The sequence below is a fragment of the Salmo salar genome, chromosome ssa12 (genome assembly GCF_905237065.1).
Source record: "Salmo salar chromosome ssa12, Ssal_v3.1, whole genome shotgun sequence".
NCBI lineage: Eukaryota > Metazoa > Chordata > Actinopteri > Salmoniformes > Salmonidae > Salmo > Salmo salar.
The window spans coordinates 12377501-12390000 of NC_059453.1; the positions used below are offsets into that span (position 1 = coordinate 12377501).

Below are 12500 nucleotides of genomic sequence, written 5' to 3' on the forward strand. Positions count from 1 at the left end.
ACATTGTGGTCTGACCAACCAGTTAGTAAAGTTACTGTGTTTCACAGTCGTCTCAGACAGTGTGGTCTGACCAACCAGTTAGTAAAGTTACTGTGTTTCACAGTCATCTCAGACAGTGTGGTCTGACCAACCAGTTAGTAAAGTTACTGTGTTTCACAGTCGTCTCAGACAGTGTGGTCTGACCAACCAGTTAGTAAAGTTACTGTGTTTCACAGTCGTCTCAGACAGTGTGGTCTGACCAACCAGTTAGTAAAGTTACTGTGTTTCACAGTCGTCTCAGACAGTGTGGTCTGACCAACCAGTTAGTAAAGTTACTGTGTTTCACAGTCGTCTCAGTGTGGTCTGACCAACCAGTTAGTAAAGTTACTGTGTTTCACAGTCGTCTCAGACAGTGTGGTCTGTCCAACCAGTTAGTAAAGTTACTGTGTTTCACAGTCGTCTCAGACAGTGTGGTCTGACCAACCAGTTAGTAAAGTTACTGTGTTTCACAGTCGTCTCAGACATTGTGGTCTGACCAACCAGTTAGTAAAGTTACTGTGTTTCACAGTCGTCTCAGACATTGTGGTCTGACCAACCAGTTAGTAAAGTTACTGTGTTTCACAGTCGTCTCAGACAGTGTGGTCTGACCAACCAGTAAGGTCCTTGTGTGGCCTCTATACTATATTATAAACTGGGTGGTTCGGTTCGAGCCCTGAATGTTGATTGGCTGAAAGCTGTGGTATATCAGACCGTATAAATTTTAGTCATTTATCAGACTCTCTGATCCAGAGCCACTACAGTAGTGAGTCATTTATCAGACTCTGATCCAGAGCCACTACAGTAGTGAGTCATTTATCAGACTCTCTGATCCAGAACCACTACAGTAGTGAGTCATTTATCAGACTCTCTGATCCAGAACCACTACAGTAGTGAGTCATTTATCAGACTCTCTGATCCAGAGCCACTACAGTAGTGAGTCATTTATCAGACTCTCTGATCCAGAGCCACTACAGTAGTGAGTCATTTATCAGACTCTCTGATCCAGAGCCACTACAGTAGTGAGTCATTTATCAGACTCTGATCCAGAGCCACTACAGTAGTGAGTCATTTAGCAGACTCTCTGATCCAGAGCCACTACAGTAGTGAGTCATTTATCAGACTCTCTGATCCAGAGCCACTACAGTAGTGAGTCATTTATCAGACTCTCTGATCCAGAGCCACTACAGTAGTGAGTCATTTATCAGACTCTCTTTTCCAGAGCCACTACAGTAGTGAGTCATTCATCAGACTCTCTGATCCAGAGCCACTACAGTAGTGAGTCATTTATCAGACGCTCTGATCCAGAGTTACTACAGTAGTGAGTCATTTATCAGACTCTCTTTTCCAGAGCCACTACAGTAGTGAGTCATTTATCAGACTCTCTTTTCCAGAGCCACTACAGTAGTGAGTCATTTATCAGACTCTCTGATCCAGAGCCACTACAGTAGTGAGTCATTTATCAGACTCTCTGATCCAGAGCCACTACAGTAGTGAGTCATTTATCAGACTCTCTGATCCAGAGCCACTACAGTAGTGAGTCATTTATCAGACTCTCTTTTCCAGAGCCACTACAGTAGTGAGTCATTTATCAGACTCTCTGATCCAGAGCCACTACAGTAGTGAGTCATTTAGCAGACTCTCTGATCCAGAGCCACTACAGTAGTGAGTCATTTAGCAGACTCTCTGATCCAGAGCCACTACAGTAGTGAGTCATTTATCAGACTCTCTTATCCAGAGCCACTACAGTAGTGAGTCATTTATCAGACTCTCTGATCCAGAGCCACTACAGTAGTGAGTCATTTATCAGACTCTCTGATCCAGAGCCACTACAGTAGTGAGTCATTTAGCAGACTCTGATCCAGAGCCACTACAGTAGTGAGTCATTTATCAGACTCTCTTATCCAGAGCCACTACAGTAGTGAGTCATTTAGCAGACTCTCTGATCCAGAGCCACTACAGTAGTGAGTCATTTATCAGACTCTCTTATCCAGAGCCAATACAGTAGTGAGTCATTTAGCAGACTCTCTGATCCAGAGCCACTACAGTAGTGAGTCATTTAGCAGACTCTCTGATCCAGAGCCACTACAGTAGTGAGTCATTTAGCAGACTCTCTGATCCAGAGCCACTACAGTAGTGAGTCATTTAGCAGACTCTCTTAAAAATATATGCTTATTTCTACTGTTCTAATTACATTGGTAACCAGTTTATAATAGCATCAAGGCACCTCTGGGGTTTGTGGTATACGGCCATATACCACGGCTAAGGGCTGTAGCCAGGCACTCTGCGATGCGTCGTATTGGCTATATACCCCACCTCCTCAGGTCTTATTGCTGAAGTACAGCACAGAAACAACCACACACTCCTGGACACCCTGTAAGTCTACATGTTTAGTGTGTAGACAGACCCTTTTTAAGGCTGCCCCCTTGAAAACACCTACCTAGCCTTTACAGGCCCAATCTGTACTCTACAGAGGAGAGGAGGAGATGATGAGGGAGAGAGAGAAGTGAGGCTGGAGACCTATGACATCTGCCTCAACTCAGAAGAGAGAGGGAGGAGAAAAAGGAGGCGAGGGGTAGGAAGAGAGAAGTGAGGAGAGAACCAAACAGGCAGTAGCTCCTTCATTACCAGAGTATGGGGACAGAGCGAGTTTCCCAAAGGCTGGAGCGTCGGCCTTCTCGCCCGCTCCCATTTCACTCAGTGCACTTCACGAGCTCAGGGCTTGCCTGACCCAGCATGCATCTGTAGTCTACTTGTGTGCTGCTATAGCCCCTTGCTTTAGCTACTGACATGGAGTTCACTAGATATTTTAATAAAGAAACTGATAACACACACAGGTGCAAAATCAAGGTGACTTACAAAGATGAGGAGGACTAGGGGAGGGAGCGCGGTGATGTAGTGTCCAAAACCAACTGGTAGGTCCAGGTAGTCACTCAAATAGATGGGTGTTGGTTAAATGGTAGGTCCAGGTAGTCACTCAAATAGATGGGTGTTGGTTAAATGGTAGGTCCAGGTAGTCACTCAAATAGATGGGTGTTGGTTAAATGGTAGGTCCAGGTAGTCACTCAAATAGATGGGTGTTGGTTAAATGGTAGGTCCAGGTAGTCACTCAAATAGATGGGTGTTGGTTAAATGGTAGGTCCAGGTAGTCACTCAAATAGATGGGTGTTGGTTAAATGGTAGGTCCAGGTAGTCACTCAAATAGATGGGTGTTGGTTAAATGGTAGGTCCAGGTAGTCACTCAAATAGATGGGTGTTGGTTAAATGGTAGGTCCAGGTAGTCACTCAAATAGATGGGTGTTGGTTAAATGGTAGGTCCAGGTAGTCACTCAAATAGATGGGTGTTGGTTAAATGGTAGGTCCAGGTAGTCACTCAAATAGATGGGTGTTGGTTAAATGGTAGGTCCAGGTAGTCACTCAAATAGATGGGTGTTGGTTAAATGGTAGGTCCAGGTAGTCACTCAAATAGATGGGTGTTGGTTAAATGGTAGGTCCAGGTAGTCACTCAAATAGATGGGTGTTGGTTAAATGGTGATTTTAATGAATGGAGCCAATTTGGAGCGGCAGGTTTTATTTTTTGTGAGCGCAGAGCGGTTTGCGGTGGAAAGGCCGCGGAGCGCCGGAGCGGTGGAAAGGCCGCGGAGCGCCGGAGCGGTGGGAAGGCCGCGGAGCGCCGGAAAGGCCGCGGAGCGCCGGAGCGCCGGAAAGGCCGCGGAGCGCCGGAGCGGTGGAAAGGCCGCGGAGCGCCGGAGCGGTGGAAAGGCCGCGGAGCGGTGCTTGTCTGTGAGCGATGAGCGGAATTTCCGACCGCTCAACTTTGCTCACATACTCTGCTTCTTACATAATCTATATGAGAGAAACCAGGGAAACCAGAGGGACGAGAGAAGTGAAGAAAAAGGGAGCATAAATAAACTGACCAGGATGATACACCAGCCTGTACAGCCTATACTGTCACCACTGACCATGATACACCAGCCTGTACAGCCTATACTGTCACCACTGACCATGATACACCAGCCTGTACAGCCTATACTGTCACCACTGACCATGATACACCAGCCTGTACAGCCTATACTGTCACCACTGACCATGATACACCAGCCTGTACAGCCTATACTGTCACCACTGACCATGATACACCAGCCTGTACAGCCTATACTGTCACCACTGACCATGATACACCAGCCTGTACAGCCTATACTGTCACCACTGACCATGATACACCAGCCTGTATTTTATTTATTTATTTCACCTTTATTCAACCAGGTAGGCTAGTTGAGAACAAGTTCTCATTTACAACGGCGACCTGGCCAAGATAAAGCAAAGCTGTGCGACAGAAACAACAACACAGAGTTACACATGGAATAAACAACTGTACAGTCAATAACACAATAGAAAAAAATAGAAAGTCTATATACAGTGTGTGCAAATGGTGTGAGGAGGTAAGGCAATAAATAGGCCATAGTAGCAAAGTAATTACAATTTAGCAGATTAGCACTGGAATGATAGATGAGCAGATGATGATAAGCAGATGATGGTGTGTAAGTAGTGATACTGGTGTGCAAAAGAGCAGCAAAGTAAATAAAAACAATATGGGGATGAGGTAGGTAGATTGGGTGGGCTATTTACAGATGGACTATGTACAGCTGCAGCGATCGGTTAGCTGCTCAGATAGCTGATGTTTAAAGTTAGTGAGGGAAATGTAAGTCTCCATCTTCAGCGATTTTTGCAATTCGTTCCAGTCATTGGCAGCAGAGAACTGGAAGGAAAGGCGGCCAAAGGAGGTGTTGGCTTTGGGGATGACCAGTGAGATATACCTGCTGGAGCGTGTGCTACGGGTGGGTGTTGTTATCGTGACCAGTGAGCTGAGATAAGGCGGAGCTTTACCTAGCATAGACTTATAGATGACCTGGAGCCAGTGGGTCTGGCGACGAATATGTAGCGAGGGCCAGCCGACTAGAGCATACAGGTTGCAGTGGTGGGTGGTATAAGGGGCTTTGGTGACAAAACGGATGGCACCGTAATAGACTGCATCCAGTTTGCCGAGTAGAGTATTGGAAGCTATTTTGTAGATGACATCGCCGAAGTCGAGGATCGGTAGGATAGTCAGTTTTACTAGGGTAAGTTTGGCGGCGTGAGTGAAGGAGGCTTTGTTGCGAAATAGAAAGCCGATTCTAGATTTGATTTTGGATTGGAGATGTTTGATATGAGTCTGGAAGGAGAGTTTACAGTCTAACCAGACACCTAGGTATTTGTAGTTGTCCACATATTCTAGGTCAGAACTGTCCAGACAAGTGATGCTAGTCGGGCGGGTGCGGGCAGCGAACGGTTGAAAAGCATGTATTTGGTTTTACTAGCATTTAAGAGCAGTTGGAGGTCACGTAAGGAGTGTTGTATGTCATTGAAGCTCATCTGGAGGTTAGTTAACACAGTGTCCAAAGAAGGGCCAGATGTATACAGAATGGTGTCATCTGCGTAGAGGTGGATCAGAGAATCCAGGATGACACACCAGCCTGTATACCCTATACTGTCACCACTGACCAGGATGATACACCAGCCTGTATACCCTATACTGTCACAACTGACCAGGATGACACACCAGCCTGTATACCCTATACTGTCACAACTGACCAGGATGACACACCAGCCTGTATACCCTATACTGTCACAACTGACCAGGATGACACACCAGCCTGTATACCCTATACTGTCACAACTGACCAGGATGATACTACAGCCTGTATACCCTATACTGTCACCACTGACCAGGATGATACACCAGCCTGTATACCCTATACTGTCACAACTGACCAGGATGATACACCAGCCTGTATACCCTATACTGTCACCACTGACCAGGATGATACTACAGCCTGTATACCCTATACTGTCACCACTGACCAGGATGATACTACAGCCTGTATACCCTATACTGTCACCACTGACCAGGATGATACACCAGCCTGTATACCCTATACTGTCACCACTGACCAGGATGATACTCCAGCCTGTATACCCTATACTGTCACCACTGACCAGGATGATACACCAGCCTGTATACCCTATACTGTCACAACTGACCAGGATGACACACCAGCCTGTATACCCTATACTGTCACCACTGACCAGGATGATACTACAGCCACACACACCACCATAACACACCCATGAATGAGTAATACACAGCTAGTCTTTAATATGGGGGCTTCACTGAGTGGACGAAGGCTCCAACAACCATACAATAGGTATCCTTATGTCTGTGGAGCCTAGCTATATTGGTAACGGAGAGTGTGTGTGTGTGTGTGTGGACAGCTGCTCTCTTGTGCGGTATTATCCCAGAATTGATTGCATCCCTCCTCTCACAATGAACAGGACAAAAACCCAGGAGGGACGAGAGGAGAGGGAGAGAATGTCTGTGTGTGTGTGTGTGTGTGTGTGTGGTGATACTGGCAGAACAGTAGCACATATGTAGGAGATACATCACACTCTATAAAAGGAGCCAATTCACCAATACAGCTTCAGCAATAACAATGTATTTATTCATATTGTAATAAGACAGTAATAGAAGTGTCATTCTATAGTTTAGTCCATTTGTTTGTAATGGTGAGACCTATAGGCCTGTCAGTAAAGTAATAAACCACTCCATAGAAAATAAACACTCTGTACGTTGTTCATTCTAGTTGTATTGGTTAGAAATGTAATCCTATAACTAGCCTAAAGTAAATCCCAGATTAACAATGTTAACGTCAGTGGTTCATTCTATAGTTTAGTAATGGGTTTACAGGCCTATACGTAAAGTAATAAATCCATCACAGATTAACACTATATCGTAAATGTTTGTGTGAAGCCGCTTGCCGGGCTGCGACACGTAAAACAGACACACCTCCGGGGTCAGCAGGCTTCATCCAGCAGGCTTCATCCAGCAGGCTATTTACAGCCACTGTGGGGTCAAGCCGTGTGAAATTCGATCCGAGTTTCCATCACAGACAAGCAAACACACACCAACCGCTGACTAAACCACCTCCAGCCCCCCACCATACTGGCGACCTAAACCACCTGACACACCAGACCCAAAACGGCCATCTCCATTTCAGATGCGGAAGCCATCCCCCTCTCCTCTCCTGTCGCGGTAAGATCCTTTGTCATTATTCCATGTTAATGACGTGATGACCGATCAATCAAGGCGGCCTCAGCAAACTCATTCCAGTTAATTAGTCCGCCGGGCGGTCGTCAAAGTTAACAGTATTTATATAAAGGAGGAGGGGAGGAGGAGAGAGAATAACAACAGAGAGAGAGAGGGATGGAGGGAATAAAAACAGAATAACAACAGAGAGAGAGAAGGAAAACAGAGTGAAAGCATACTGCTAATAAACATGTAATCGCCTAGTGTAGATTTTAAAACGCGGCAGGTGCAAATAAAAGCGAGGTCAGTCTGGGACCATAACGACATGAGAGACTATTAATTAACCAGCCTGAATGAATGGCCACTGCTGTAACCGACCAGCGCACTGGGACTGGTGTGTAGCCTGTGTGAGTGTCAGAGAGACGATGTGAAATCAGTTGTTATTATGGCCAGAAAGTCACCATGCAGGCTCCTCTCCCCTGGATGCATGTCCTCCATCATCTTCCCTGCTTCTTACTATTCACCAAGCAAAGAGGTGCCCCTTATAGCTGATATTGGGTCAGTTTTATCTTTACACCACATAATACATAAGCTCAGGTCTAATATGTCGTATAATGATCCTGGATCATATAAGAGTGGTAACATCAACCTGGATCCCCTGTCTACATGGATCTCTCCCCTGTGCCCCAGCCCTCCTCTCCTCTCCCCACCCCCGGCACTCTCCCTCCTCTCCTCGGGGAAGGTGTTACCTGGCCTGGGCCTCGTCGAGACTCTCGTCCGTGATGGCCATGATCTGCTGGAGGATATCCCCGATGTCCTGCTGCGGCTGACCGAGGGAGTGCTGCTTCCTCCCGGCGTCATGGTCCCCCACGTCGACCTGAGACAGTCCGGACAGCCCGACGAGACCCGACATCATGCGGGCCTGGTCCTCCATGCCTTTCAGAAAAATCTCGCCGTTTTTGCGACAAAACTAGGGAGGGAAAAGGTGAACGTTGTCCGATGAAGGGAGGAAGATGAGAAGATAGTATATTTTTTCCCCAGAGGTAGCCCAGGCTAGTTGCCCTTTACAGTTTAATGTCCCTGACTCGAAACACCGAGTGTTTCAAAGTAGCCAATAAACAAAGGAAGACATCAAACTAAACTATTCAAAGTAGCCAATAAACAAAGGAAGAAATCAAACTAATTATAAAAATGCCATTGCTCGTTCAAATGACCAATAGCGGCAAGCAAGCTGTAAACATGCAATTGTCTAAGTAAAACAAAAAAGCAAGTAAACGGTCGATCTGGGCCTACACAGTATTTGTAAACAAATAAACACTAGTTTCTTTGGCATAACCAGGCCTAGATGTATTTTGCATTCCGAGTCGGAAACACGGGTGTAGGTTTCTAACAGTAGTTCCACGGTTGAGGCAGATAGAGGGAGCGAGGAGGCCACAGGGGGGGGAAATAAAGCCTGGAAAGGTAGAGCTGCCTTTAAAATGGTCAGCTAGGCGAACGACAAAGAGGGGGAGGGAGAACGAACCGAGCTGCCGCTGCGAGGGGGGAAAAATGGCAACAATTAGCAGACTAGCTTGTCACAAATGTTACTCCTGCGTTCGACAAAATAATAATCCGGCCTATATCCAAACGCTGTCTCGTGGAAAGCGACGGGGAATGTAGGCGAACCAGTTTGGAATCCAACCACCATGTATCTCCGTGTTTTTCTAACAATGAGAAAGAAGAGTAGCGCCACACTAGCCTACAACAGCTCGGCTAACGTTACTAGTCCACAGAAATCCCCAACGTGTCCGTTTTCGTTGCCTTCTTCTCCCAGGAAAACCTGCACGGCTGGGAAGAAGTATTGTAGCTAGTAGCCTACAGGATCAAATAAAACGACGGAATAAAATACATGTTTTTTTAATAAACTCCACTCCGTCCGACCAGCCGTGGCTGGCCTTGTCCTATCCGTTGGTCGAATAGCGCTGCTTGCTCCCCTCTCTTCTAGGCAGGTTTTTTTCCTTCTCCTCTGCTCTCCTTTCTTTATCCGGCTCCCTCGCCTGGCCCGTTCTCCCACTACCAACACACACACACACACACACACACACACACACACACACACACACACAGCGCACGCTGGGGAGGATAATATGCAATTCCACATCTCACCGCTGGGGGTGGGCTCCTCTCAGCTCTCATACGGTGTTCAGCAACAGCAGCATGGAAACAAGCAGCATTGTTGACAGTTGTGTTATTGTTGTTGTGATGGCTTGGAGGGCCTTCTCATGTAGCCTAAATATCCCACCCCAAGACAGTCATATGAAAGCTTCACGTTTCAAGGAGCCCATTCACTATGAAGTCAGGAGCCTGGGTCAACCAGAGCAATAGTTCAGGCCGACCAGCCTACCAAGATGGCTGGAATGGAATTAGACTTTCTTTCTACTCATTTTGCAAACAACCCTAAGATGCCGCACTGATCCCACTGCCGCCACCAGTGTAGCAGACGGAGACGGGCTTGATCCAGAGAACCAGGGGTTGTGGGGAGAGCAGAGAGCCCTACCACCTGTGCCATAAAGATTCAGCACATAGTCATAGTTACACAGTCAGACACATGCTACAGATACAAACACATGTTACAGATACAGACACATGTTACAGACACAGACACGTTACAGACACAGACACGTTACAGACACAGGCGCATTCTACAGACACAGAAAATGCTACAGTCACAGACACATGCTACAGTCCCAGACACATGCTACAGACACATGCTACAGTCACAGACACATGCTACAGATACATGCTGCAGTCACAGACACATGCTACAGTCACAGACACATGCTACACATGCTACAGTCACAGACACATGCTACAGACACATACTACAGTCACAGACACATGCTACAGTCACAGACACGTGCTACAGACACATGCTACAGTCACAGCCTGATTCTGCTACAGATTCTACAGACACAGACACATGTTACAGACACATGCTACAGACACAGACACATGCTACAGACACATTCTACAGACACATGCTACAGACACATTCTACAGACACAGACACATGCTACAGACACATTCTACAGACACGTGCTACAGACACATTCTACAGACACATGCTACAGACACAGACACATGCTACACATTCTACAGACACATGCTACAGACACATTCTACAGACACATTCTACAGACACATGCTACAGACACATTCTACAGACACAGACACATGCTACACATGCTACAGCCACAGACACATGCTACAGACACATACTACAGTCACAGACACATGCTACAGTCACAGACACGTGCTACAGACACATGATACAGTCACAGACTGATTCTGCTACAGATTCTACAGACACAGACACATGTTACAGACACATGCTACAGACACATTCTACAGACACATGCTACAGACACATTCTACAGACACAGACACATGCTACAGACACATTCTACAGACACATTCTACAGACACGTGCTACAGACACATGCTACAGACACATGCTACAGACACATTCTACAGACACAGACACATGCTACAGACACATTCTACAGACACATTCTACAGACACGTGCGACAGACACATTCTACAGACACATGCTACAGACACAGACACATGCTACAGACACATTCTACAGACACATGCTACAGACACAGACACATGCATGTAGAGGCGGTGAGTTGGTCTCACGCTCTCGTGACGAGGTAGTGCCTGTGTCACCCTTGGTCCAAGAGAGAATTTCCTCTTGTTCTAATGTTTGAGACGTTTCCTGAGCGGCAGACAAGGGTTCAGGACCCACCAGTCACACATAGACACATACAGACACTGATACACGTTGGCTACAACAGCCTACACTTGGTCAAATGACACCCTATTCCCTACATAGGTCATTACCTTTGGCAAGAGCCTTATGGCAGGGGCCTGCCAAATGGCGCAGAGGTCTAAGGCACTGCATCACGGTTCATGAGCCATCACTACAGACCCTGGTTTGATCCCAGGCGGTATCACAGCCGGCCTATGACCGGGAGACCATGAGGCGGCGCACAATTGGCCCAGCATCGTCCGGGTTAGGGGAAGGTTTGGCCGGCCGGGATTTCCTTGTCCCATCGCGCTCTAGCGACTCCTTGTGGCGGGCCGGGCGCCTGCAAACTGACTTCGGTCGCCAGTTGTACGGTGTTTCCTCAGACACATTGGTGTGGCTGGCTTACGGGTTAAGCGAGCAGTGTATCAAGAAGCAGTGCGGCTTGGCAGGGTCGTGTTTCAGAGGACGCATGGCTCTTGACATTCGCCTCTCCCGAATCCGTACGGGAGTTGCAGCGATGGGACAAGACCGTAACTACCAATTGGATATCACAAAATTGGGAAGAAAGAAGGGTAAAAGTAAAAAAAATAATACTTAAAAAAAGCCCTATGGCCAATTCCCTACATAGGGCACTAGTTTTGACCTAGGTCTTTTTCACTAAAATAAATGCCCTATATAGGTTGCAATTTGGGACACTGGAATAGTAGCCTAAATGGTTCTGTTATTTATCCTCTTGCTAAATGGTATCCATGTTGATGTCTCCTCAGCTTTGTAGACGTGACGTAGCGTGGGCATGATTAGCCTGCTAATGTTGAATGCAAAACAAAGCCGTGTCACTCGACCATCATCATCATTACCATCACTCACCCCTCTCCGCCAATCATAGCCTCCACTCGTCTTTGACCCCCTTGGTTGCTAGGCGTTATGCTAATGGAGCCTATAGCGTTTCTACCTAAACAGTGGACCAACTGAATAACGTGGAACATGTAGAGTGGATATACAGGTCTGAATTTACACAACACACATAGCGTTAGGCCTAGTCCTCCTTAGTGAATGATTACAAAAGGACACAACATGTATCTGTCGTGTTTGAATGTTGCTGTTTATATACAGTGCCAGTCAAAAGTTTGGACACACCTACTCATTCAAGGGTTTTTCTTAATTTTTGACTATTTTCTACATTGTAGAATAATAGAGAAGACATCAAAACTATGAAATAACACATATGGAATCACAAATATTGACCATGGCCCTTTGGACCAGAGCCCTTTATGCCCTGGTCAAAAGTAGTACACTTCACAGGGAAAGGGGTGCCATTCTGGTCAAAAGTAGTACACTTCACAGGGAAAGGGGTGCCATTCTGGTCAAAAGTAGTACACTTCACAGGGAAAGGGTGCCATTCTGGTCAAAAGTAGTACACTTCACAGGGAAAAGGGTGCCATTCTGGTCAAAAGTAGTTCAGGGTTCCAAAAGGGTTCCATTTGGGATGTGTGTGTTCAGATTGAGTCATGGTGTCTTTGTTTAGCTGCTGTTGCCAATAGAGACAGCAGACTGACAGAGACCACGCC

At 46.6% G+C, this 12500-nt stretch overlaps 1 protein-coding gene across 3 annotated transcripts in view; it reads right to left on the minus strand.

The window, feature by feature from the left end:
* LOC106564174 (pre-B-cell leukemia transcription factor 1) overlaps positions 1–9185 on the minus strand; it is a 37887-nt gene extending 28702 nt beyond the window's left edge. The window contains exon 1 of one of the 3 annotated variants that reach the window (XR_006757866.1): positions 7888–9182. Coding sequence is in view for 2 of the 3 variants with exons in the window: in XM_045690709.1 (XP_045546665.1) it covers positions 7888–8072 (185 nt within the window). In the remaining variant the exon portion in view is untranslated. Of the gene's footprint in view, positions 1–7887 lie in introns of all 3 variants that reach the window. The other 2 variants (XM_045690709.1, XM_045690708.1) reach the window with 2 other exon arrangements.
* Positions 9186–12500: the final 3315 nt, after the last annotated feature.